Source organism: Neospora caninum, chromosome XII (assembly GCF_000208865.1).
Source record: "Neospora caninum Liverpool complete genome, chromosome XII".
Lineage (NCBI taxonomy): Eukaryota > Apicomplexa > Conoidasida > Eucoccidiorida > Sarcocystidae > Neospora > Neospora caninum.
In genome coordinates, this window is record NC_018398.1 from 4,875,344 (window position 1) to 4,896,882 (window position 21,539).

The following is a 21,539-nucleotide window of genomic DNA, read 5'->3' on the forward strand; positions in this document are numbered from 1 at the left end:
CCGACAGGGGCATCCACAGATCACGCTTGTTTCCACCCACACAGCGCGCTGTCACCCGCAGCCCGCGGAGCCGAGCTGTCGAAAGCGACGACGGGCTGGCCTCGAGGCCGCGAACAAGTCTAACGGAGACAACGCGACGGTCCACGATAGGCTCTGGAAAACGCGACTCGAGATCACAAGGCGGGACACGACACGCCTGCTCCGGCGCAGGCTCCAGGGACTCAAGCGCCCGGGAAACGGGCTGTCCTGGAAGTCGCGGGGGAGAATTCAGGTTGGCAAGTCAGAAAGGCAGAGAAGGCAGAGAAGGAAGACAGTCACGGAGAAGAGCGAAAGGGAAAACGCACGATCGACAAGGAAGCCACCGCGATCCACCCATGCACCCACCGAGGAGCGTCTCCGTTCTGCGCCACAAACGGCACGCACGTCTAGCGCTCCTCTTTTTCTGAAACCTTCCTCAATTGGCTGGCGCCCGCCTCTCTCGGGACGCCGCGTGAAAACGAATCAGTACAGCTCGACAGGCGTCCACGACGGAGAGCGAACAAAAAACCTGTCAACAGACAGCGGGGAACGCCACCGTGAACGCGAAAAACCGGAGTGTCTCACGTGTGTGCTGCGTGCACGAGCAACAGACGGCGGGCGAGAGGACGCGCAGAGTCTCTACGGGAGACACACACACACACACACACGCGACTAAGACAAAAACGCGGCCACCAGAGTGTGCGAAAAAAGTCTGGTCTCCGCCGAAACCGTTTCGCTCACGCCACGACCCCTGCAGCGACTGAGATGCGGGGCGGGCCTTGAGACCCCGAAGGCACGACGGAGACGCCGGTCGGACTCTCGGCGCTCGCTACAGGAGTCTCCTTTTTCGCAAGAGTCCTCGAGTCCGCGTCAGTTCCGCCCAGGGAGCCCTGGGCCCCAACCATCGACACCGAGCTCGGTTCCCTTCCCTGTCTCTCTTCGGCAACTTGCTGTTCCACACGGATCGGGCCGGGAGAAACCGCGTTTTCCGCAGCGACAGGAAGAGCGCTCGCACTCCTGCTCTTCTCGCCGCCGCTCTCCTTCACGGGATCGGCTGCTTCGTTCTCTTCGCCAGGCTCCTCCGCCGCCGGCAGGCCAGTTCCTTTTTCGCGGCTCGGATCCGGCGCCTGCTCCGCGGCTACCTCCGGCGCCTTCGCCTTCTCTTCTGCGCCCCCAGGCAGCGACACGGACCAGCCTGGGACTACCGAGCGAAACGCGAGCAGGCTGTTCACGTCTCCGTCGGAGCCCGGGGCTTGCTCCTTCGCGCCCCCGTGGCGAGTGCCTGCAGCCGCGCTCGCCGCCGATGCCGCCGCCGCTGCCGCCGCTGCCTTCGCGGCCGCCTGCAGCGCGGCCGAGGCCCCGCCCAGGTCGAGGACGGGAAGCGAGGGAGCGAGCGCGCCTGCCGTCGGTTGGAAGAGCGGAAAGCCTTCCGACGACGCTGGCGTTGTTTCCTGAGACTCCGAACCCGAGGAAGAAGCTGGCCGCGCCTCGGCTCTGGAAGCCGCGGCGAGCGGCTGCGAGAGCGAGAAAGAACCTGCTGCCGGATGCGCCTCGTCGAGCTGTGCGGGCCTCGCGGCGCCGGCCGAGGCCACGGCGGGGGGGAGAAGCGCGGAAGAAGTGACAGACGGCGAGGCCAAGGCGAAGCACGCAGGGGACACAGACAAGTTTTCTGAGAACACCGGCGGCAGAGAGTTGCTGAAGAGTTGAGGTGTCCCCGTCTCGATCGGGCCCGGACTGCTCCCAACAGCTGACTGCGGCAGCAACACGAGGCGCCTGCCGCTTCCCGAAGACCGCCGTTGAGGCGAAGACGGAGACCCGAGCTGCACTGGAAAGGTCGAAGGTCCGCACGGCGGAGACGGGCGCGGGGGAACAGAGAACGGCGAGAAGGGTAGGAACGAGGCTGGCGAGGGAGAGAAGGCCGGAGATCCACTCACTGACGACCCCGCGCCTGCGAGAGGGCCCCCCAGACTCGCCTCGTTTCCACAGAGCGTATGTGAAGGCCCACGACGGCGCTTCGACTTGTCTCCTGACCGCGGGCCGATGGGGAAGACCGGGGATGCCAGGATGTCCGTGAGCGGGGACGAGAGATAGGCGAGAACGCTCTTTGTTCGACCCGACAGGCCGCTGGAAAACTCGTCCTTGCCATCGTCGGTAGAGTTGTGGCGGCGCGGCAGCAGAGAAAACCGCTCCCCTTCGCGCTCTCGGCCCTCGGAACGCAGTCCGTCGTCGGTTTGACCCCGGCGGGACGCCTCGGAGGCCAGAGCCGCGTCTTCGTCTTCAGATTCTTCGTCTCGGCGTTCTCCACTGCGCCCTCGGGTGAGACTGTCTCTCTTCTTTCGCTTGCCTGCGCGACCTAGGGCGGAACTCTGAGCCTCGCCATCACCAGATGGACCCACCTCCGTGCCCGACGCCCCAGGCTTGTCGTCGAGCAAAGACTCGCTTTGCCGCAACGATGTCAACGACGGGGGCAAGGCGGAGAAACAAATGGACGACGCAGACGCCTTCTTCGTTTCCAGGGGAGGCGATGCGAGGAAGTTCGCGTACGGCCGCGACCGTCCCGATAAGGGGGAAGACTGAACGTGGCCCGGCGCCCCGTGGCTCTTGTCTCCCGCTGCATGCGGGCGCGGAGACAGCGAGCACGGCCGAGCGCCGAGTGGAGAGGAAGAGGTAGAGGAGCCTTGCATGTCCTCCAAGACGCCCGCGCCCCGCGCCTCGCCCGACCACCGCTTCTTCTCTGCGGAACCGAGACCCGAGGAGAAGAGCGTCGAGGGCGAAGCCAGAAGAAGAGGCGAGACGTCGACGCACCGTCTCTTCAACGCCCTCCCCAGGCCCAGGTTGCTGCTCGGCGAGGAGATGAAGCCTGGACGGCACCGCACAGGCGGCGAGACTGGTGGCGAGGGTGGCGGCGAAGTCAGGAAGGATCCGCCGCCCAAACCGCCCCCCGACGCGAACAGGGCCGAGTTGAGAGACGAAGAAGACAGTGAAGAAAGAGAAAACTGGTAGCTGCGGCTCCGGGAGAACCCCTCGCGGCTCTCGCCTCGAGACAGACAGCTGTCATCGTCCTCTTTCCCGTCCTCTCTGTCTCGCGCCGGCCCCAAGTCTCTCGCGCCAAAGGCCGCAGCAGCCTCCTCCTCGCCCTCTCCCCCGCACGCGCTGTCGGGGCAGTCCACGAGGGAAAACAACCAGGACGGATTCCCGGCTCGGCCCCGGCTGTACGAGGTCGACCGGCGCCTTCGGACGCCCGCGAGGCCGGTTCGTCCACTGCTTACCAGATGCGCCTCCTCTTCGCGCCGAGAGAACCCTTCTTCCTGGCCCGGCCCAGACCCCGACAGTCCCCGAGGCTGCACAGTCGCGAACGTGTCTCTGTCTTCGCTCCGCCGCGTCTTCTTGTCGCCTTCGCGCGCCTGACCAGCCTCGCCGCCGTACAGGCCTCCATCCAGACTGCACTCCATGTCCGCGCCGAATCCAGCCTCAGCCGTCGCTTCGTGCTCCCCAGCGACGCCTCCGCACGCCTCTTCTTTCATCGCCAGCTCCTTGCCTGCGCTCGGGCCCGCCTGGCACTCGAACTGCATGCCGCCCTCGGCCTTCATGCCTTCTTCCTCAGGTCGCCCTCCCGCGCGCTCTCCGACGCCGGCGACGCCGCGGCTGCTTGCTGGCGAGGAACTCGTGCTCGCGCTGCTACTCTCGCTCCCCCCGCGGCCGTTCCGGCTCTGCGTCTCGTCGTCGACGGTGCTGGCGCCGCCTGCGCTCGCGCTGCTGCAGGTCGGCGATCCGCCGGACCCCAGCGAAGGCGCACAGAGCGGCGCGCAGGAAGCCAGCGGCATGCCCGACTGCGCCACGAAGGAGCCCGCGGGGACGAGCACCGGGTGGCCTTTTCCCTTTCCGACGCTGGGAGAAGACGCGGTCGTGGAAAACGAAGACGGCGACGTCACAGCCTGCGGCTGAAACACCACGCTCTTTCCCAAACCTGGAACCGCGTGGAGCTGTCCACCCACCACCGCCGCCCCCGAGCCGGGAGTGGCGGCAGAGGGCGTGGAGACATCCTCGGCGGCGCCGGCCGCCACCGCGGTCGCGGGGGCGAAAAACGTCCGCGACAGGGCTCCAAAGGGGAGGAGCAGGCGAAAGCAGCCCTCGGGAAGGGCGCGCTGCTCGCCTTCCTTCTGCGGGCCAGCTTGAGCGTTGCCTTCCCCACTCGCTTGCTGGGGCTGGGCCGTGCCGCTGGACTCCGCCCCGGTACTCCCCCTCGGGAGAAACGACGCGTGCGACGCAGGGACGGACGAAAACAAAAAGTTGCCTCGAAGACCGCCACCGACAATCCCCAACGCCGGATTGTTCACGGCTGTCCCCGGCAGGCCTGCGGCTGCGAGCGGGCGAACCCCCGAGGCAGGGACAGCGCCGGGCGCAGGGGCGACCGACGCGGCGCCTGAAGCCTGCATGGCAGACCCGCCGCCCTTGCCGCCTTCGCCGCTGGTCCCCCCGTTCGTGGCAGCCGACGCCTGGGGCGCGACGAATCCCGGGAAGAGCCCAAAGAGAGCCGGAGGCGGGTTGAGGGGATTGAGCACAGCCGTCCCGCCGGCTCCGGCGACGGCTGCGAGACGCTGGTGCTCGTCGACCGTGATGATGTTCCCGCCCGGACCCCGCACCGCGGCGTTGTTCCACCCCGGCGTCCCCATCACGCCCGCAACGCCTCCTGGAGCCCCGGAAACGATCGCAGCTGGAAAAAGACTGACGCCGTGAACAGCGCCGGGCGCTCCAGGGACGACACGCAGGTTCCCTGAGACAACCCGCGGCCGCCCAGGGCCCGCCTGGGGCCCGGCCGGGACGCCTCCAGGCGCGGCTCCGACCGCTGGGAAGTTCGCAGGTTGCCCTACCGCCTGTGCAGCGCCTCGTGGTCCTGCCGCTGCGTTCGCGCCACTCAACGGGACACTCCGCGTGGACGCCCCTCGACCGCGTGGACCTCGTGCATGCGCCGCACCTGCACAGCCAGCTTCGTCGCGGCCTTCCTCGCTCGGCGACGCGGGCGTTCCTGCAGCGGGGGCCGCGCCGCGCTTCCTGTCGCCACTCGCCTCCGGAAGCCGAGCAGCGGAGGCTCCAGCCGCTCGCGCCATGTTACCCAGGAGCCGTCCCGGCCCCCGGGGCGACCGGGCTGACGCCGAGGACGCGCACGGAGAGGGTGCATTCGCCACGGCCACGCCAGCAGCTGAAGAGTTGGAAGGCAAGCCGGTGGAGGGGGGGGAAGTCGAGGACGATCCGGTAGGGGTAACTGCTGGGCCCCCAGCCGCACAGGAGGCCGCGCGCCGGTGCTTCTGGCCGCCGCCTCCCGACGCGTTTGGGCTGTTTCGGGAAGGCAGAGACGCCACCACAAAGTGCGGCGGCAAAGTGCCGTTCGCATTAATGAACTGGCGTGCCGCTTCCGCCTGCTCCCAGGCTCCTTGAACACCATAGCGCTACGGACACACACAGACAAGAGAAGCACGCGAGATATGAGTGAGAGAGAGGCCACCAGCGGGCGGAAGAACACGGAAAACGGAAGAGAAGACAGCGACGCACGCTACCGTTTCGTCAGAATGCACGGGGAAAGCCAAGAAGGCCAGGACCGCAAGAGGAAAGACGTGTGGAACGGCACAAAACAGACTCAAACTGGAGGGCATCGACAGGCGGATGCCACGCGTACACGGCGGTCGGGACCACCAGCCCGACAGTCACAAGACGCAAAAATGCGTTCGTTTTGAAGCTTACCGAAATGGAAAACGACTTCTGATGGCGTCCCGCTCCAGGGCCCTTTTTGATGCGGTACACCAATCGAACTTCCTGCAAACCACGCAGAAAACGCATAGAAACACACACTCTCGTCTTCAACGCGCGTAGCCAGGCTGAGAAAAGACACGCACGGGTCTCGTTACGCGTTTTCGCATCTGCATGTACAGGCGTATGTCCACACCATGCGCATTTCCGTGTGTCGCATTGCCAAGGAAAAAGTCACCCAGACAGCTGGCGAACGACTGCGCTGGGTTTCGGCGCTGCTCCACAGCTGTGCGCACAGACTCCAGCTTTTCTTTGTCCGCGTTGCGCGAGCGTCGCCCGCGATCACTGAGGGCAGAATAAAGGGTGCGAAAGATTCTTTGGCTGAACCCGGTGCGCAAGGCTGCTTCTACCAGCGTCGCGGCTCTTCCCCGCGCAGCGCGCCTTCGATAAGAGTTTTTGTGTCACTGAGAATCACAGAAACGGGTTTCCTGCCGGAAGCACGCAGGCAGGGGTCATCCAACGGGGCCTCGGTGGACGCTGAGCTTGGCCCCGCAGCCCGTCGCTGTGAGTCCCGAGTTCCGCTTACAGCCTTGGTGCCTGGCTGGTAGATATGCCCCGCCTCAGCTTCGACAGGTTCATATGAAGACGGATTGGAAGACGAAGAGTTTGGGAGAGTTCCAGAAGGAAGAGGAAGAGAGGATATTGGACTGGAGTCGCCGGCTCGGCTGGTCGGCGTGCTGGGCGCTGCGCTTGCAGTTGGACTATCATCGGGGCCCAGAGAGGCAGACACTCCGTTGGCTTCGACGTCGGCGGGCGGGCCGAGAGGCGGGACGGGGGCTGAGGATGCCGCCATGGCGGTTTGTAGCGGACCTGGCGCTGCGCACAGGTTCTGGTCCCCAGAAACTTCAGGCGTGCACGGCGAGGGAGTTTGGGGGAAAGCCTCCGCTTTGATCATCGTTCCCGAACGGAGGAGCTGCGTGTCGAGCGCATTCGTGAAGGGAAAACGAGTAGGCGAGTAGCGGGCAAGAGCAGGCGGTCATAGCCGTACAGAGAGAAAGGCGAAGGGAAAGCGAGAGCGGGGAGCAAAACAGGGAACGAATGGAGGGGGAAACCCGGATGCCGTCGCCTCTGAAAACCGAAAGCTGGACACTAGCTGGGCTGACACCCGCCGCCGCCTGGTCCACGACGGAGGCAGCTGGGGAAAGCCGGTGGTTTTCAGACGGCGAATATGACAAGAACGGGGACGAACGCAGTGGAAAACGAATTCGGCGCTGCGGCCACGAGAAAAACCGCGCGGTGAGTCGGTTTCGTTTATTGGCTGAACGCGAGGGGCAAAACGGGATGGTATGATGCGGTACCGTTACCACACTCGACGCGGGCGGGTGCGATCTACAACTCGCGGGTGTAGGTACACTGGAGACCGCACGAAGGCCGGAGGACGGAAAAAGTCACGAAGCTAATGACATGGGGAGAGGGGACTCAAGAAAAAAATTTCTCCATCCCAACAATGAAGGAAAAACGGGACCGCGTAGTCCTCGCATTGGGCACTCCTGCTGACGCCAGTGACGGGTGACGGAGTGGAAAGTCGCTAATGCATACCAGTGCGTCGAGGCCGACACAGGAAATCAAAATGCCTGTACCTTCTTCACAAGAATCTGCCACAAATGATTGTCGTCCGGAGCTTTCGTTCCTATCCGGGTGTATCCAAACAGCACAGCAAAAATGAGACGGCCAGGTAAGGGAAAACAGAGACGCTGCGACGCAGAAGGGAAACTTCCGGCGGCCGTTGAGATATACAGCGCCAAAAGCAAGGGTTTCCTCTCCACCTCTCGTGAGATTTACAAGACAAAAATTGTGGCAAGTCTCGAAGAAATCGCCTGGGTCGGCTCAGTCACAGCATGTCCTCGCCTCTACGATATCTCCGCGTTGACACAGGAAGCACCCATTTCTGTGGAAACGGGCGACAGGGAGAAGGGCTGTTCCCCCTCGTCCCTAATACGCCACGGAATTCTTGTACACCGAATCAACAAAAGCTGCCTTGTCGCGGCCTTTAAGAAGAAGCCTACGCAGAAAAAGAGAGACGGCCTTACTCCTGCTGGCGGTGCGCGTTTTCCATTGCAGCTTACGTCGTTCCCGTTGTTAAGATACATGTGCTGCGCACGGGTATACTAGTCGGCGCCGTGCGTGCGCCCTGTAGCAACGCAAAGAAAACGGACGAATGCTATAGGCCACACAGAAACAGGAAGCGGCTCAGAAGCAACCAGCGCAAAAGAGAGATCCCGATGAGTCAAGGTGCCAAGTGAATCTTTTCCCTTAGCCACAATTTATGGCTAGCAGAAGCACGTCACCACCAAGAGACTGGAAGGAGAGAGACGGGGCTATCCGCCGACGCGTCAACACCCCTGTGCCCTGTGCTGTCTAGTCACTGGAGGCCAGCCTCTCAACGCATTCTCGTCGCGACGTTCCCGGCTCTACGCCGAATAGAGTTTAGCAGCTTCAGGGCAGTGCTGGAGCGTGTTTCACCCTTCGCCCCACACCGCAGCGTCATCGCTGCCTCACGATCTCCGTCTCTCCAACCACGACACGGGTGGGAACACCCATCGACCGCTCACCAGCCACGAAAAACCACCGTGCGAGGCACTACACCGACACACGAAATCCGCGCAAAGCCGATGGCAACCTTGCCGTCTCGCAGGGCCACCATCACCTGACGCCACGACCTCCGGAAAAAGGATGGGTGAGGCTGCGCGCTGGTGCACGGCGAAAAAACACAACGGCGACCGTGTCGCTATTTCTGCCAAACGCAAGCGACGGGTGCGCGGGAGCCTCCAGGCAGCAATATAAGGACACTTGCCTCTGTCGCTAAGAAGTGGTGAACGCTGCGACTTCCATTTGCCGTGCAGAACAACAGGGAATGAAGGGTGAAAAGAGAGGGTAACAGGTGTGCAGTCACGGCTCGACAAACTCGGCAGCCCCTCGACACGGCAGCGGCTGCTGTATATATATGTCTCGTGTCGCTGTAGAAGCTTCCGAGATTGCCTCCGATCAATGAGTGCCAAGAGAGGATGGAGAGCGACAGACGCTTCAACCCAATGGCAAGAAACTCCTCGCGTCTGCCGCTCCTCTAACAGATTTCTCCTGGAGTCAGCGACACCACGTCAGTTGTATCTATCCAGTTTGTTAGTTCGTGCGAACCACAAGAGAACTCGCAACAGAAAAGCAGCAGCAGTGTCAAGGGTGTAGTCGCGTCACCGAAGTACACACGTTCGTTACGGAGAAAGGGGAACGCTGTGGGTCATCGACTGTACAGCGACGAGAAGAGGCCTTTTTGTTCATTGACAGCTTGCCGCAGGGGTTGTTCCGAGGCACCAACGACTCGGAGACTCGGCGTGGGCCCCAGAGTGTCTCTGTTGCGGACAGGGACGAAGCTACGTCCGTCGCACGGAGTTTCCAAGCAGGAACCGCTGGCTTCTGTTTTGCCCTAGCAACCGTGCAACTTGAGGACGAGGGACAGGGTCCGACCGGCGTGGATACAAAGAAACGGAGACGTGTGTCAAGTTCGTGCTGTGCCTGTTCAGCTCACTGCATCTACATGACGCCCCTCAGTTTAAAGCAGAACTGCAGTGTATTGGCATGGAAACGTATCGAGTGAAAAGTTCGAACGTAGTTCAACACGCAGGGAATACTCCCAAGAAAAGCTTATAAATAATCCTGTCGTAGCGAGTATCACTCCCGTGACGGTACAGGAGATCAACTCACGGCTGAACATTCATCTACACGGAAAGAGAGTCAAAAAGCAAAGGTTGGGACCTGGGAGATTGCCGAAAGTGAACTTGCCTCCCTGCGTCCTTGGAGAACGGGATTTGTCAGCAGCAAATCGCAGCTTGGTGCGGTTTGGGCGCCGGCAGCGTCTATCGTTCCAACACATCTTCACTGGTAAACGCTCGTCGTGGTTTCCGTGCAGCGCGAGGGCGCCGGCCAGGGGACAGGGGACAGGTGTTCGCTGGCGAGGACGGTTTCTGTCGACTGTTGCAATTGCGGTTGATTTTACAGTGTCAAGTTCTCTCTTCCAAGGCACATGTGCACACAGATAACCGGCTACGTGTGGCACAGAAGAAAACGTACGTTCGGTCTCACGCGCAGAGACAGTGACTGTTCGTTTCTTAGAGCCCTTGACGAAGCCCTATGGAACACCAGAAACCTCTTAAGACATTGAAAGCTACGCTCCACCGCGGGGTGATGTTCGTCTCCTTGCCCCCAACGAGCAAGTCTTGTGTAGGAGGCGCATTTCCAACAGAGAAACTCTGTATAAGTCTCACACGAAAGAAGGCGGGGATAGTCTGCCTTATATCCACATTCTTTCTCACAAAAGGGTCAGCCTCGGGATGCTGGCTGTTTCCCTAGTGTACCCCGTGGACCCTCAACTCGCATTGGTCCCACACGGTTCTCACATCACCTAACGTTTTCAGCAGAAAGGTGGCTAAAGTGCATCGTAGACACCTATGGTATGGCCCGCGTCCATTGCTTGTGGATTGGTACACAAAGTACCGAAGAAGCCGTGACATGAAAAAAAGTGGTAAAGAACGTCTGCACGTTTTTTGTTTCGGGAACGACAGCTTCCCGGGGGTAAACACGGAACGGTTTCGATGCTGCTCCATCAGCTCCGGGACAACGCTACAGACGTATCGATTTCAGCATACCGCAGCAATCATGAAGACCCTGGTCGTCTGGATCGCATAACTGGAGTCATATTCAGTGTGATAATCATGAGATTCGTACAGCTGTATACCAAATGTTTAGCCAGGCGATCTCTACAACGGGACATCGGACCGAACCTGAATTTCCCCAGTCCAGGGAAAACATGTAGCGCGAAGCCGTAAGAGAACATAACAGCGATACAGCACCTGGCACCTTTTGCTGAGAGAGGTAACGGGACCAGATTTCTATTAACTGATGATCTCTAGCTTCCTGTCGTTACGCCCCTCTCGTCGCCTGCGGTTCGTACCAGAAAAAAGTGGGAGTTTACCGCAAAGCACTCTTTCGATTCCTTAGCCTTCGCTGTTTAATCACGACGTTAGCCCCGATGCCGCTTCGTATTATTTCTGTGTTTCTCTCGCGCGACACTATCTATGCGACGGCCTCTCCTACGGGAATGTGAAGGGAGTTCCGACCTATCGGAAAACGTTCTTCCGTGTTGTGGCGAAAGTGAGAAGCCACCGGGGGTAAACACCTGCGTTCTCTGTCGTGATGAGCAGACCTCGCGGCTCTGCGATGTTTAGTACAGCTCACACTACGAGAAGAATGCATTTGGAGGCAGGAGCACACGGCCGTGGCTCTTTTCGTGGACCTCGAAAAGATTCAGCACAGACAAAGGAAAGAGTTAAACGAAGACGGGAATGAGAGAGCGGGAAAAGCAGGAAGTCAGTCTTCCTTCCCAGTTTCACTATCTCATCGCCCCGATTCAGACAGCTGTCTCGAGACGCCGGAGACCGAAGACGAGCCTGGACTCCTTGAGAAACGAGAGATGAAGACCGGGAGTGGCCCAGCGCTCTTGTGCCGTATATTTTCCCCGTTCCCCCCTATTGTTTTTAGCTTCCCTTTCTTGAAAGACGAAAAAGGCCAGGTGACGTCTGCGGGCACATCGAGAAACCTAGTGTAAGGATACTGGCGCTAGCATCCCAGTCCTCGCCCGCTTCTTCCACTTCCTGATACGCTTTTCCCGGCATCCAAGCTCAGTCTCTCTTGGCTGCCATCTCCCTCAGATTTCCGGATAACGACGGTAACGAAGCGCGTCTGCGGTGGGGCGAGAGCGGAATTAGGCAATCAAGGCGAACTTTCTCTTGGGGACGTTCTGAGTGCGCTTCATCTTCCTGTGCAAAACACATGGAAAAACAGAGAAAACCTCGGTCGCTCCGGCGCGAATGGACACGCGACTTCAGCCTCGCACGTTAGACAAAAACGTACAGAAGAGCTGCGTTTGCGCGAAAAATGGCCTGCAGATCCCACACAGACCGGACCTAGTCAAAAAACCCACCGCGTGCGCGCGTTTCAAAAAGTATCCAGGCTCCGCTTTGAAGGCAGAACACCCGCCAGAGTGTGTATCTATTTGTCACAGTCCTGGATGCTCTTCCCATACAGCCTGGAAGGCTGGAACCGGTTCCACAACGGTCCACTTGATGGGCATCTACCCACCGCGGATCCTGTGTCCTCATAGAACGCCTTTTCCACGTGACGCCCTCGGCGCCTCGGCACGCGCATGTCCCAAGCGGCTCTCACCTGACGGTCATTTTCCTTGTCTGGGATGCCGTCATACGGCGGCGGATGGCGCGGGTTTTCTTGGTGCGAAGGTCATGGGGAATGAACTTCTTTCCCTTGAAGGCTGCCCGCGCCTCCTCTCTCTGCTTTTGAGTGTAGACGGTGAGCACGCGCGCAATGCCCTTGCGCACCTCGGTTACCTTGGACAGCTTCGAGGCGGCGCTGCCAGTAACCTTGGCGACTCGGAGTTGAGCAAGCTCCTTCTTCAAGTCCTCCAGTTGCTTCACCAACTCCTTCTGCGACTTTCCTCGCAACTCGTACGCGCGAACCTTCACCTGCAGGGCGCAACGCACACAAGCCGCGGGGAGTCACAGGATGACCTGACAGAGCACAGGACATTGACGAGAGAGACACGAAATATGGCGATACAGAGGGAAAACAAGGGAAGAAAAACCGGGGGAACCAGAGCCAGAGAGGCGCCGCGCGCGCCCCGGCGGGAAAACGGACGGCGTGAGGCCAGCGACTTTGGACCTGACCCCGGCGACTACCGAAAGGAGTTAGTGGTGATTGAAGGAAGAGAACTGAGCAAAACGGGAAGGGAAAACGAAGAGCAGTGTGTCTCGACGCGGAACGCGTCCGTGGTTCGAGTGGAATTAAACCACTGATCGCCGGTACGCTCCGCAGAACAGTGCTCAGCGAGTTTCGCCGCGACGAAAACGGGACACAGCCTGCGGTAGTCTCCAGGGCGTATTTGGTCACGTACGCAACATGCGCCCTTCCACAGGAGCACAGAACACGGTTTTTATCGTCATTTACGAGTCGGGTGAACCCGTAAAGACCAGCATCCTCGCTGAGGCAGTCTCGCAGAGTCGAGGCAGGAACGTCGTGGAGGCCAGCGTTGCCGCATCCCCGGCACAATTTGTGTGCTGTCCTCATCCCTGCTCGTCTCAACCCCCTGCTCTGGAGTGACCTCTCAAATTTGCATCTCTCTCTAGGGGAACCGCGCGCCCGAAGAAACCAATCGACGCGAGAAAACCAGCGAACATGCCATCTGAAAACGCTCCTCTCCGCAGGCAACGCAGGCATACAGGTGCCGATCGCCCTACACAACCAGTTGAGTGTTACGAACCCTCAGAGGTGGACCGCGCTGAAAGTTACGATGGGAACCAGAGGATAGAAGGAGAAATTCAGGAGATTCGCTGGGGAAGTCGGAAAAAACATAGTGGGAAGGGAAACAGATCGGCAGCTCCTTGCGCGAGCAAAAAGCGTGGCGTGGGGCCTTACCATTTTGAAGCAGAGGAGCGGATGGACTGCAGAAGCAGAAAGGAAACAACAAATCCGCAACCGACAAAAATGTCGAGAAATAAAGCACTGGAACCCGCAGAAGACCCCAAAACGCTATCGGTTCAGCTTCCAGCGTACAAGCAACGAGCTCAGAGGCGCCCCACTTTCTTCTTCCTCCACCCTCCTGCCACAGCAGTCTCTCTGGCCCTCGCCCTCAACTATAGGCCGACCAGTGGGACGCATACATGCGCGCCCGCGCAGTGTAGCCACCAGGCGAGACCACGCTCTCGGAGGCCAAAAAAGCCTTTCGGAATATAAGCCGATGTGCGCGTGTCACGTAAGCCGGGGACGGCAAGCCCACGGAGATCCCCGCGGCCGGTCGATTGAGCGGATGGCAACCTCTCGGGCGACACACGGCCTTCTTCGAGTTAGCAAGTGTGGTATAGCCGGCGAGAATAGAGACAACGCCTTGCAGGGTGCGCTTGCATCTCCGCGGAGCGGCAACGCGTGTCGGAGTTACGGTTTTGAGTCGGTTTTCTTTCGTGTTGCCAGTGGTACATGCTTTCTGGGTAAGAGAAAGGCTCTGCGCAGGCTCCTGTCCGCGAAATTCCTGGAGAGAGAGAGAGTGCGGAAAAACAAGCGCGGTTAGCTGTTCAAATTCGCGGTTCGGGCCTGGTGTATGGCCAGCCCCGTCAGTCGCTTGTCAAAGTCTTGAACTTTTCGTTCTTTCGTTGACAGGTTTTCTCTCCGTCGCCCTTTTGCCGTTCGAATCGCCACTCGTGCGAGACTGCTTCCAACTTCCTTCAGTCGGGTTCGAGCCAGAAGGAGGCGTAGGCGCCCATGAGCTGGACGTTGCTACGATCAAGCGACTGTCGCTCTTCCCAGGGATAAATTGTGTCCGCACGCTGCTCGGGCGGAAGTGAGCGACAGCCACGAGGCAGGCAGCGGCGTGGAAGTGCATTTTGACTCCTTTTTTAACACGTGCAGGAGGCGCGTTTGCAGGTCGTCGACTTTTTTCCCCATCTTGGCGAGCGGATCTCGCTTTCTAATTCTTGTCTTCTCACTGGGTTACCTTGCGGCTGCAGGGGAGCCGTGTCCGCCTTCCCGAGCACGCGCCCCAGGGTGATGTTCCGCTGCGGCGGAACTGCGAATTCCTCCTATAACTAAGGAACTCCACAAGACGACTCTCGCCTTGTGGCCTGGGGCAAAACCAACCAAGCAAAAGCCAGGTGCGTCACGACAGTCCGCCCGCAGCGGTGTGCCGCACGGTTCGTGCGTTGCCGCGCTGTCGAGACTTGATCCTTCTGTTCTGCCGTCGAAAGCGTCGCCCCTGTTTCAGGAGTTCTGCCCGCCCGGGGACGGTGTCCCGACGACACACAAGGCCCGCTCAGTCGAAATTATTTCGATACGCGTTACTCTGGCTGTTGAGTGCACCTACGGGGCGCCTGGAGTCTTACTGGACTGCGTACGACAGCGAGGCCTCTGCGACGTGGCACGTTGATCGCGATAGCTCTGAATAGACCGTCTCGTATTCTCGTCCTTCTCTTATCGTCTTCCTGTTGAAAAGGTGAGGCACGCGGTGACAGAGCTCGGTTTCGAAACATTCCTGAAAACGGGGAGATGCCCGCGCCTGCGTCATCTTCTCAAATGTGGGGCGCGGCCTGAGGCTCGGGGGTTCGCTAGCGGCAGATAGTCGAGTGAGAGCAAGTGACCAAGGAGAAGCGAGGATGCTGCGAACCCTTGCATACCTTTGTCTGTTTGCGTCCATTCCCATGAACTCTCCAAGCTTCAGCACTGCAAATTGTTAGAAGCGCGTGGTTTGCGATCTCTTCCAAGCGCCGTTTTTGTGTTTTGCTGGCGACGAGTCGCCGCCTCGGGTCTTGCTCTCTTTTTCCTTGGGTGGATCGTTTTGCACTTCAATGCGGCAGGCTCCCGGCTTGCACGCAAAATGCCTCTTCCCGGTAAAATGAATGAACCAGGCCGGTGGTGTCATGTCGGGGTGCGCAGTGTGCCTTTGGTGTTCGCCGGGTCGTCCGGCTCTCGTTCCCGTCGTCGCAGCTCTCACCTGTATTCGTTGCTTTCTTCTGCTTCCTGCGATCTCAGGATGCCGAAAGCACACCCGCCTGCGGAGCGCGGCGGCGCTCAGAAGGCCCGCGGGGAGAAGAGCCAGGGACCGGCCAAGCTGGATGCCGCGCGTGTGTCTTCGAAGCCTTCGGACCGCGGCCAGCCTTCTGCGCGGTCCACCTCTTCAACTTTGCGACCGTCTCCCACACACAAAAAAGCAGCTTCTGTTTCTGCACCCTCGACTCCGATGCACAAGAGAGAAGGTGCGCGAACGAAGGAAGTGAGCAGCGCTCAGATAGAAACTGGAAAGGCGGCGAAACAGGGGCGTCGAGACAGCTCGCGCGCGCGTTCCGTCTCGAGAAAGGCGAAGGAGAGGAAAGGGAAGACAGACGCTGAGGGTTGGGAAGGAGAGAAGCAGGGAACGGGGCTCACCGTCTCAGCCAGCGAGGGGACCCGCAGCCTGTTCGAGTGCGCGGGCGAAGAACGCAGCGCAGAAACTGCGGCGTGTGCGCGTGGTGGCCGGGACCAGGAACTCAAACGAGGGCACTCCAGCGACGTCAACAGAACCCTGGCGGTGTACGTGCCTCAGCCGCGGGCGTCGCCTGCGGAAAACTCAGGACAGTCGGCCCTAGCGGCGGAGCTCGAGCGCGCTCGCGCGGAAGTCGCCTCGTTAAAGGCATTGGTGACTGAAGTGTCGGCGGGCAAAATTCCGCTCGCAGTTCCGGTCGATCTCTTCTACCAGCTGAGTCTTGCGTACCTGTCGAGTAACGAGAAAGTCCCCAGCCAAGTCAAGCCCCGCCGTCACAAGCGCGAGGGAGCTGAGAACGGGAGGGAACGCGAGAGTGTGGGGAAACAGACGCACCGAGCTTCCAGTGGCGAGCGAACGGCCGGACGACAGCGAAGTGAGCATGCGGGCGAGACGAAAGCGGGAGAGAAACGCGCCGCCCCCGCCGCGCACGCCGCCGTCTCCGTTCTTCCCTCCGCACCTTTGCCCGTTGATGTAGGAGAAGTGGAGCAGAGAATCCGAATCGACGTCGAAGGGGAAGAGCCCATGGTTTGGAAGGACGTGTATCGGCTCAGGCAAGGCGCCTATCCAGAGCACCTCTCGTCATCGTTTTCAGGCTCCAGCCCCGGTTTCGCCCGGCCCGAGAAACGCGGCTGCGGAGGGGAATCGGCCGGACCGTCTCCCCGATTTTCTGAAGGTGCCGAGTCTGCGGGGTCACACGCTGGCGCGGCGGCCGGGGCGCGGACCCTGGAATCGGGAAGAAGTCGAGAGCAAAGAGCGCTTCGAAGTCCCAGAGAGGGGGGATTCTCCCTGTTTCTACCGGACACAGTCAATGCCGCCATGGGACAGCCGTACAGACGCTTCCAGTCGTGCACCAGAGAGAACCGAGGCATCTGGCCCCAAGCGGTCATTGCGAAAAACTTCCAGCAAGTAACGGCTACAGTGATGGAGCAAACCTTCCAACTGGAGAACCAAGCGGCCGTCGTCGAGGGCCTGCAGGAGAGCCTGGGTCGTCTGGAGGTTTTGCTAGCCGAAGCGAAGTCCGAGTGCGTGGCCGACGCCGCGGTGAAGAGCCAAGGGGAAGAAAAGCATGGACAGGAGAGTGGGGAGGCTCTTAAAGAAGCCAGTGAAGCCGCGGAGCCTGACGTCCTTCCCCCCGGAGTTCTTCATTACGTCATTATAGAAGACCTCGGCAGCGCTGGCCCGAGCACTGCAAGGGATCTAGCCGGTGAGACAGACGCCGACACGGAGTCAGGAGCAGAGAAGAAAAGAGCCGCCAAACGAGCTGTGTCTCCCTCGGTCATTTCGGAACATAGCAGCTCTGGGGAAGAAGGCAGGCGGCAAGCAGGAACGGACCGTCTAGGCGCACGCCCCAAGGCTCTCGAAAACTCAAAAGAGAGAGAATCGGGCTGGGCCGGGCGGAGCAGCCTCAGGAAGAAGAGGGAGGTGGACGGCGACTACCAGGTGGGGGGCCGTGACGACGAAAGCGATCCCGAGAGTATTTATGTAAGGAGACAGGAGACGGCAAACACAATCGCATGCATGGCGATAGAGGACGGCCTTCAAACGCCTCTCTCGTCGGCCCGTAAGCGGCAACCCCAGGCGACGCCGGAGAAAGAAGCGTCCACCGGTCGCAGCGTCGAGCCTGAAATTTCGAGTCAAAGCGACGCGGTAAGAGAAAGAGGGCGGTGGCGACGTAGTGTGCGGCGAATGGTGTCGATTCAGCCTAGTCTCACACACTTTATACTATCCCTTCGATGCATAGGCGCGTCCCGGCATCTACCTTTGCGGAGTTCCCGCCCTGTGCTCCCATTAAGTTTCCACTTAAATCGCTGCGTAGCTACCTGGAGGGACGCGTTGGATCCAGTTGCAGTTTCGTCTATCCTTCGGCCTCTCGATTGTTCACACGCGTCGTCAGACGGAGACGCTTCATTACAGGGCCTTCGGAGAAAAGCCCATCCGAAGCGAACCGTCGGCCGTCCATGGAGACGTCTCTCCGTCGGGGCCTATCTGGGCGCGCGCACAGTCCGTGAAGTGTCTTGTCTCTCCTCTGTTCCTGCGCAGATGAGACACCTCCAGCAGTTCTGTGAGCAGGCGACTCGTCGGTCGGCGACTGGGAGTCTTGCTTCTCCAGCTCGCGCAAGTGAGCGGACCTCGGTTCCGGACTGGCCAGTTTCCGCTTCGAAAAAGACTGCGTGTGGGAGTGAATCGCGCCGATCCGTTTGCTCTGTCACCTTCACGTCGGAAGGTCCCGGGCTCGAAAAACAGGCCGAGACAGCCGGGGCTGAAGCTGCGGTCGAGGCGTCGCCTGCGTCCGGCACACAGCCTTCGCCGAAGGTTGCGTCTCCATCGACTCGAGCGAAGAACTCTGAGGGGAAAGAAGTGTCGAGCGCTCGCCGGTCTCTGCTCTCACCGCGTCCACAGCCTCGAGCAGAAGTCGAGAAAGAGAGCAAACCCAAAAAGACGAAACCTAGCCAGGAACCCCGCGCCGGGGTGACGCACGCTGCAAGTGCGAAGGCCACCAAATCGGCGCCCCAGGAGAAGCTGCAGTCGGCTTCGCGCGCAAACGCGTCCGACGGGGGAGTCTCCGAAGATGCCACGCATCGCTCCTCGGGAAGTCAGCAGAGTTTGTGGGGCGCCGGGCGGCACATGCATGCCCCCAGATCGTGTCGATCCGACACCAGCAACTCGCTCGGGGCTGCTGACTCCGCCGGCGCGGCAGGCCGCCCGGAGTCCCAGCTGCCTTCTCCGGCCATGTTCTACCAGATGCCTGCCATGTTCCCCGAAGGTCCGGTTCTCGTGCCGTCACTCTACTATGCGTACGACATCGCAGGCCGCAACGTGGTTTTCGCGCCGCACGGCGTCCTTGCGCCGGCGCCGTCAGGAGACAATGAAGTAAGGGCTCTCACCGTCTCTAGCAACGCGAAGGAATGATTGGGGAAGAGCCCAGAGACCCTGGCGCCGCTTCTTGCCAACCCCACCCTATGCATCCGCCATTTGGCAGACGTCGACTTTTTTTCTCGCCTGTACTCTCCCTTCCTTGTCCCCCGGTCCTCGTGGTCTGCCAGGTGGTACCCTTTGTGTTGACCCCTGTGGCTTTGTTGCGTGCGAACCCTCGTTTGTGTCCGCGCGTCTCGTTTTTCCGCAAGCTTCCCTCGAACCTTTCCGGTCACTGCTTGCTCGCCCGTCCTGCCGTCGTCTTGCTTGCAGTTCCAAGCTGTCCCCGGTGCGGGCTCGACCACGCCCTCGTCTCAGAATGAAGTGGACTCGCGAGGGCGATCTCGGGGGACTTCTTTCGCATCCCAGCGGCCGGCGTTATGGATGCCGACGGCGCCGTCAGCGGGGCTGGATAATGGCGTCGCCGCTGGCTCTCCGACCGGAGTCTACAGGGCGCCTGTGGACTTCCCGGTGAAGTTGGCGTCGCGCTGTTCTTTGCCTGCCTCGCCTCATTTGTGGAGAGGGCCCGAGCGAGAGTCCCCTCTTTCTGCCACCGTTCCTCTGGTGGCCACAGGGACGTGGCGCCACGCGGAAGCTCCCGGCGGTGATCTGTTGGTGACACAGCCGGTTCCTCGAGAGCCCCGAAATACAGTTTCCTTCTGCGACGTTGTGTGTTGCCGGCCCACAGAGGCTCGCCAGCTCGACGGTGTGCAGGGTGGTCCTGCGGTTGCTCGTTCACGCAGCCAGATCAGCCGGAGAGACAGCGCTGCGCTCTCGTCAGCCTCCGCGAGGGCGGCTAGCTGCTTTTTCTCGAGGTGTTTGGAGTGTGGAGGAGACGCGCCCCAAAGTGCTGCGCCCTCCGAGGCTGGCGGGGTGACCCGGAGAGACACGAGTCTCTGGACTGACAGAAAGCCGTATGGACAGCAAGAGGGAGACGGAGAGTCGTCCGGTCGGTCTCTGTTTCGCAAGCAGGAGTCCGTTGATGCGGTGAGGCGCCTGCGCAGCAACGCCACCGGTGATCTGCATTCGGACACGAAGAAGGGCGAGGCGAAGAAAACGAGTGCGCGAGAAGGCCAGAGCAGGGACAAATCGTCTGGACTCACGGTTCCCCAGCACAACGCACCGCCAGTGTACGAGACGGCGTCGCCGCGCACGACCGCAAAGCTGAACGACGCAAAGCGCGCCGCATGCATGAGCCGAGAGCCGGACCAGAAAGTTGCGAGTCTTCTGGAACATTACACGAGGGCGGGAAGGCTTGTCCTCTCTTAAAGAGAGAGAAGGCATGCGCGCCTTGTTACGAACGAGAAACCCGTACACAGGAATGTGGGAATCGAGGCGTGTGACAAGACGACTCTGCTGGGTGTAGGCCGTACCCGTGGTCGGCCCCGTTCCTTCAATCTGCATTCCGTTTCATGTGTCTGTCCTTTGTGCATTTCCGTGATTCTAGTGGAGTGTGTGTAGATGCAATAAATATAGACGTCTGCATGCATTTGTGGCGTTGCGCCAGTGGGCGTTCTGACATCCCAGCCAGGCTGTGTACGTTGCTTGTGCCTGTGAATAAAAAGAAGAGACCTAAAAGAACAGCAGATTTTTGATGAAGGACAGCATTTCGTTGAAATTACACGTCGTGACGCAAACGTGTCTGTGCATATGGATGTTACATCGGCCAGTCTGTGCAACTTTCCAAAACTCCACAAACGGCGTGAAAAAGAAACCAGGAACTGTTGGTGATACCGATGTGCATGTAGAACGTGTATTTGTTTTCAACCAGTTCATATGAGCATATAGGCATGTGCATATCGCCGCCTTCACATCCAGTGTGTGCGCGTGCTTCACACACACACATACAGACATCTAAAGGGCTGTGTAAAATTCACACCTCGTGTTGCACGCAAACATATATACAGTGAAGGCAGGCGGGCCGTTTTCGTTTCGCCACTGTGTTTAGGAATTCTTTATCTCCGTTTCGTGGCCATTTTCTATTTTCTGTCTCAGTTTTTTCCTTCGTTTCTGCCTCACACGGGTATCTGATCATCCCTGTGTTGACTGTTAAGCTCTTCTCGAAAGCACGATTAATCACTAATGGAAGACACCGAGAACGCAGGATGAACAATCATGGCTGCACGCCCGCCGTGAGGAGCGTGCATGCCAAAGTCCACGTGTGTGTCGGACTCGAATTCGATGATTGCGTGGCTGTTGGGAGTGTCCAGAGAACGCCTTTGTCCGTTCCATCTTATTTTTGATGCGCTCGGAGCGATCGCAAGTGGCCCATAGTTGTCCCAGTTTTGCCCCGTCAAAACGCCCGTGCACCTGGAGCAGACCCGAATGTGTTTGTGTTTTGTTTGTTCTGTCCGTTTTGCTTCCAGACAAAGGAGGCGTACGGTGTAGCCTTGTGTGAGTTTCGCTTGTGACTCATGCGATCCTGCTTGGCTAACTTCACGCTTTACCTTCTTTGTCGCTCCAATGCGACAACGAGAGAAGGCGATGCCTTGGATATGTTGTGGAAAGCAGGAAACGGATATCTTTGTTGCGCCGGTTCTCTTTGTTCTCTAAGTCACCTCTGAATTCTCTTTCACTGTGGTTCCTCTAAAAGGTAGGGAAAACTTTTTTTATACACCGGGCAACACGGTGTGTATCCGTGGGTCCACCTTTCCCGGCACCTTGTGGATACGAAGGTCTTGGTTTGAGAAGCGGTATTTCTCTTTCCAAACGAAACGCAAGATGTGGAAAC

General features: G+C 59.8%; 3 protein-coding genes across 3 annotated transcripts; 1 reads left to right on the plus strand and 2 right to left on the minus strand.

The window, feature by feature from the left end:
- Positions 1 to 755: 755 nt before the first annotated feature.
- NCLIV_066340 (uncharacterized protein) lies at positions 756 to 6,718 on the minus strand (the record flags this gene model as incomplete). The annotated part of the gene is made up of 3 exons (XM_003886185.1): positions 756 to 5,465; positions 5,758 to 5,829; positions 6,350 to 6,718. 3 exons carry the CDS (start codon positions 6,716 to 6,718, stop codon positions 756 to 758), a joined length of 5,151 nt encoding a protein of 1,716 aa, XP_003886234.1.
- A 4,860-nt stretch (positions 6,719 to 11,578) lies between these two features.
- On the minus strand, positions 11,579 to 13,305 carry NCLIV_066350 (Os06g0732000 protein, related; the record flags this gene model as incomplete). The annotated part of the gene is made up of 3 exons (XM_003886186.1): positions 11,579 to 11,633; positions 12,040 to 12,353; positions 13,303 to 13,305. 3 exons carry the CDS (start codon positions 13,303 to 13,305, stop codon positions 11,579 to 11,581), a joined length of 372 nt encoding a protein of 123 aa, XP_003886235.1.
- Positions 13,306 to 15,406: 2,101 nt separating this feature from the next.
- On the plus strand, positions 15,407 to 20,077 carry NCLIV_066360 (conserved hypothetical protein; the record flags this gene model as incomplete). Its single annotated transcript, XM_003886187.1, has 3 exons — positions 15,407 to 17,542; positions 17,936 to 18,766; positions 19,082 to 20,077. 3 exons carry the CDS (start codon positions 15,407 to 15,409, stop codon positions 20,075 to 20,077), a joined length of 3,963 nt encoding a protein of 1,320 aa, XP_003886236.1.
- Between the last annotated feature and the right edge of the window lie 1,462 nt (positions 20,078 to 21,539).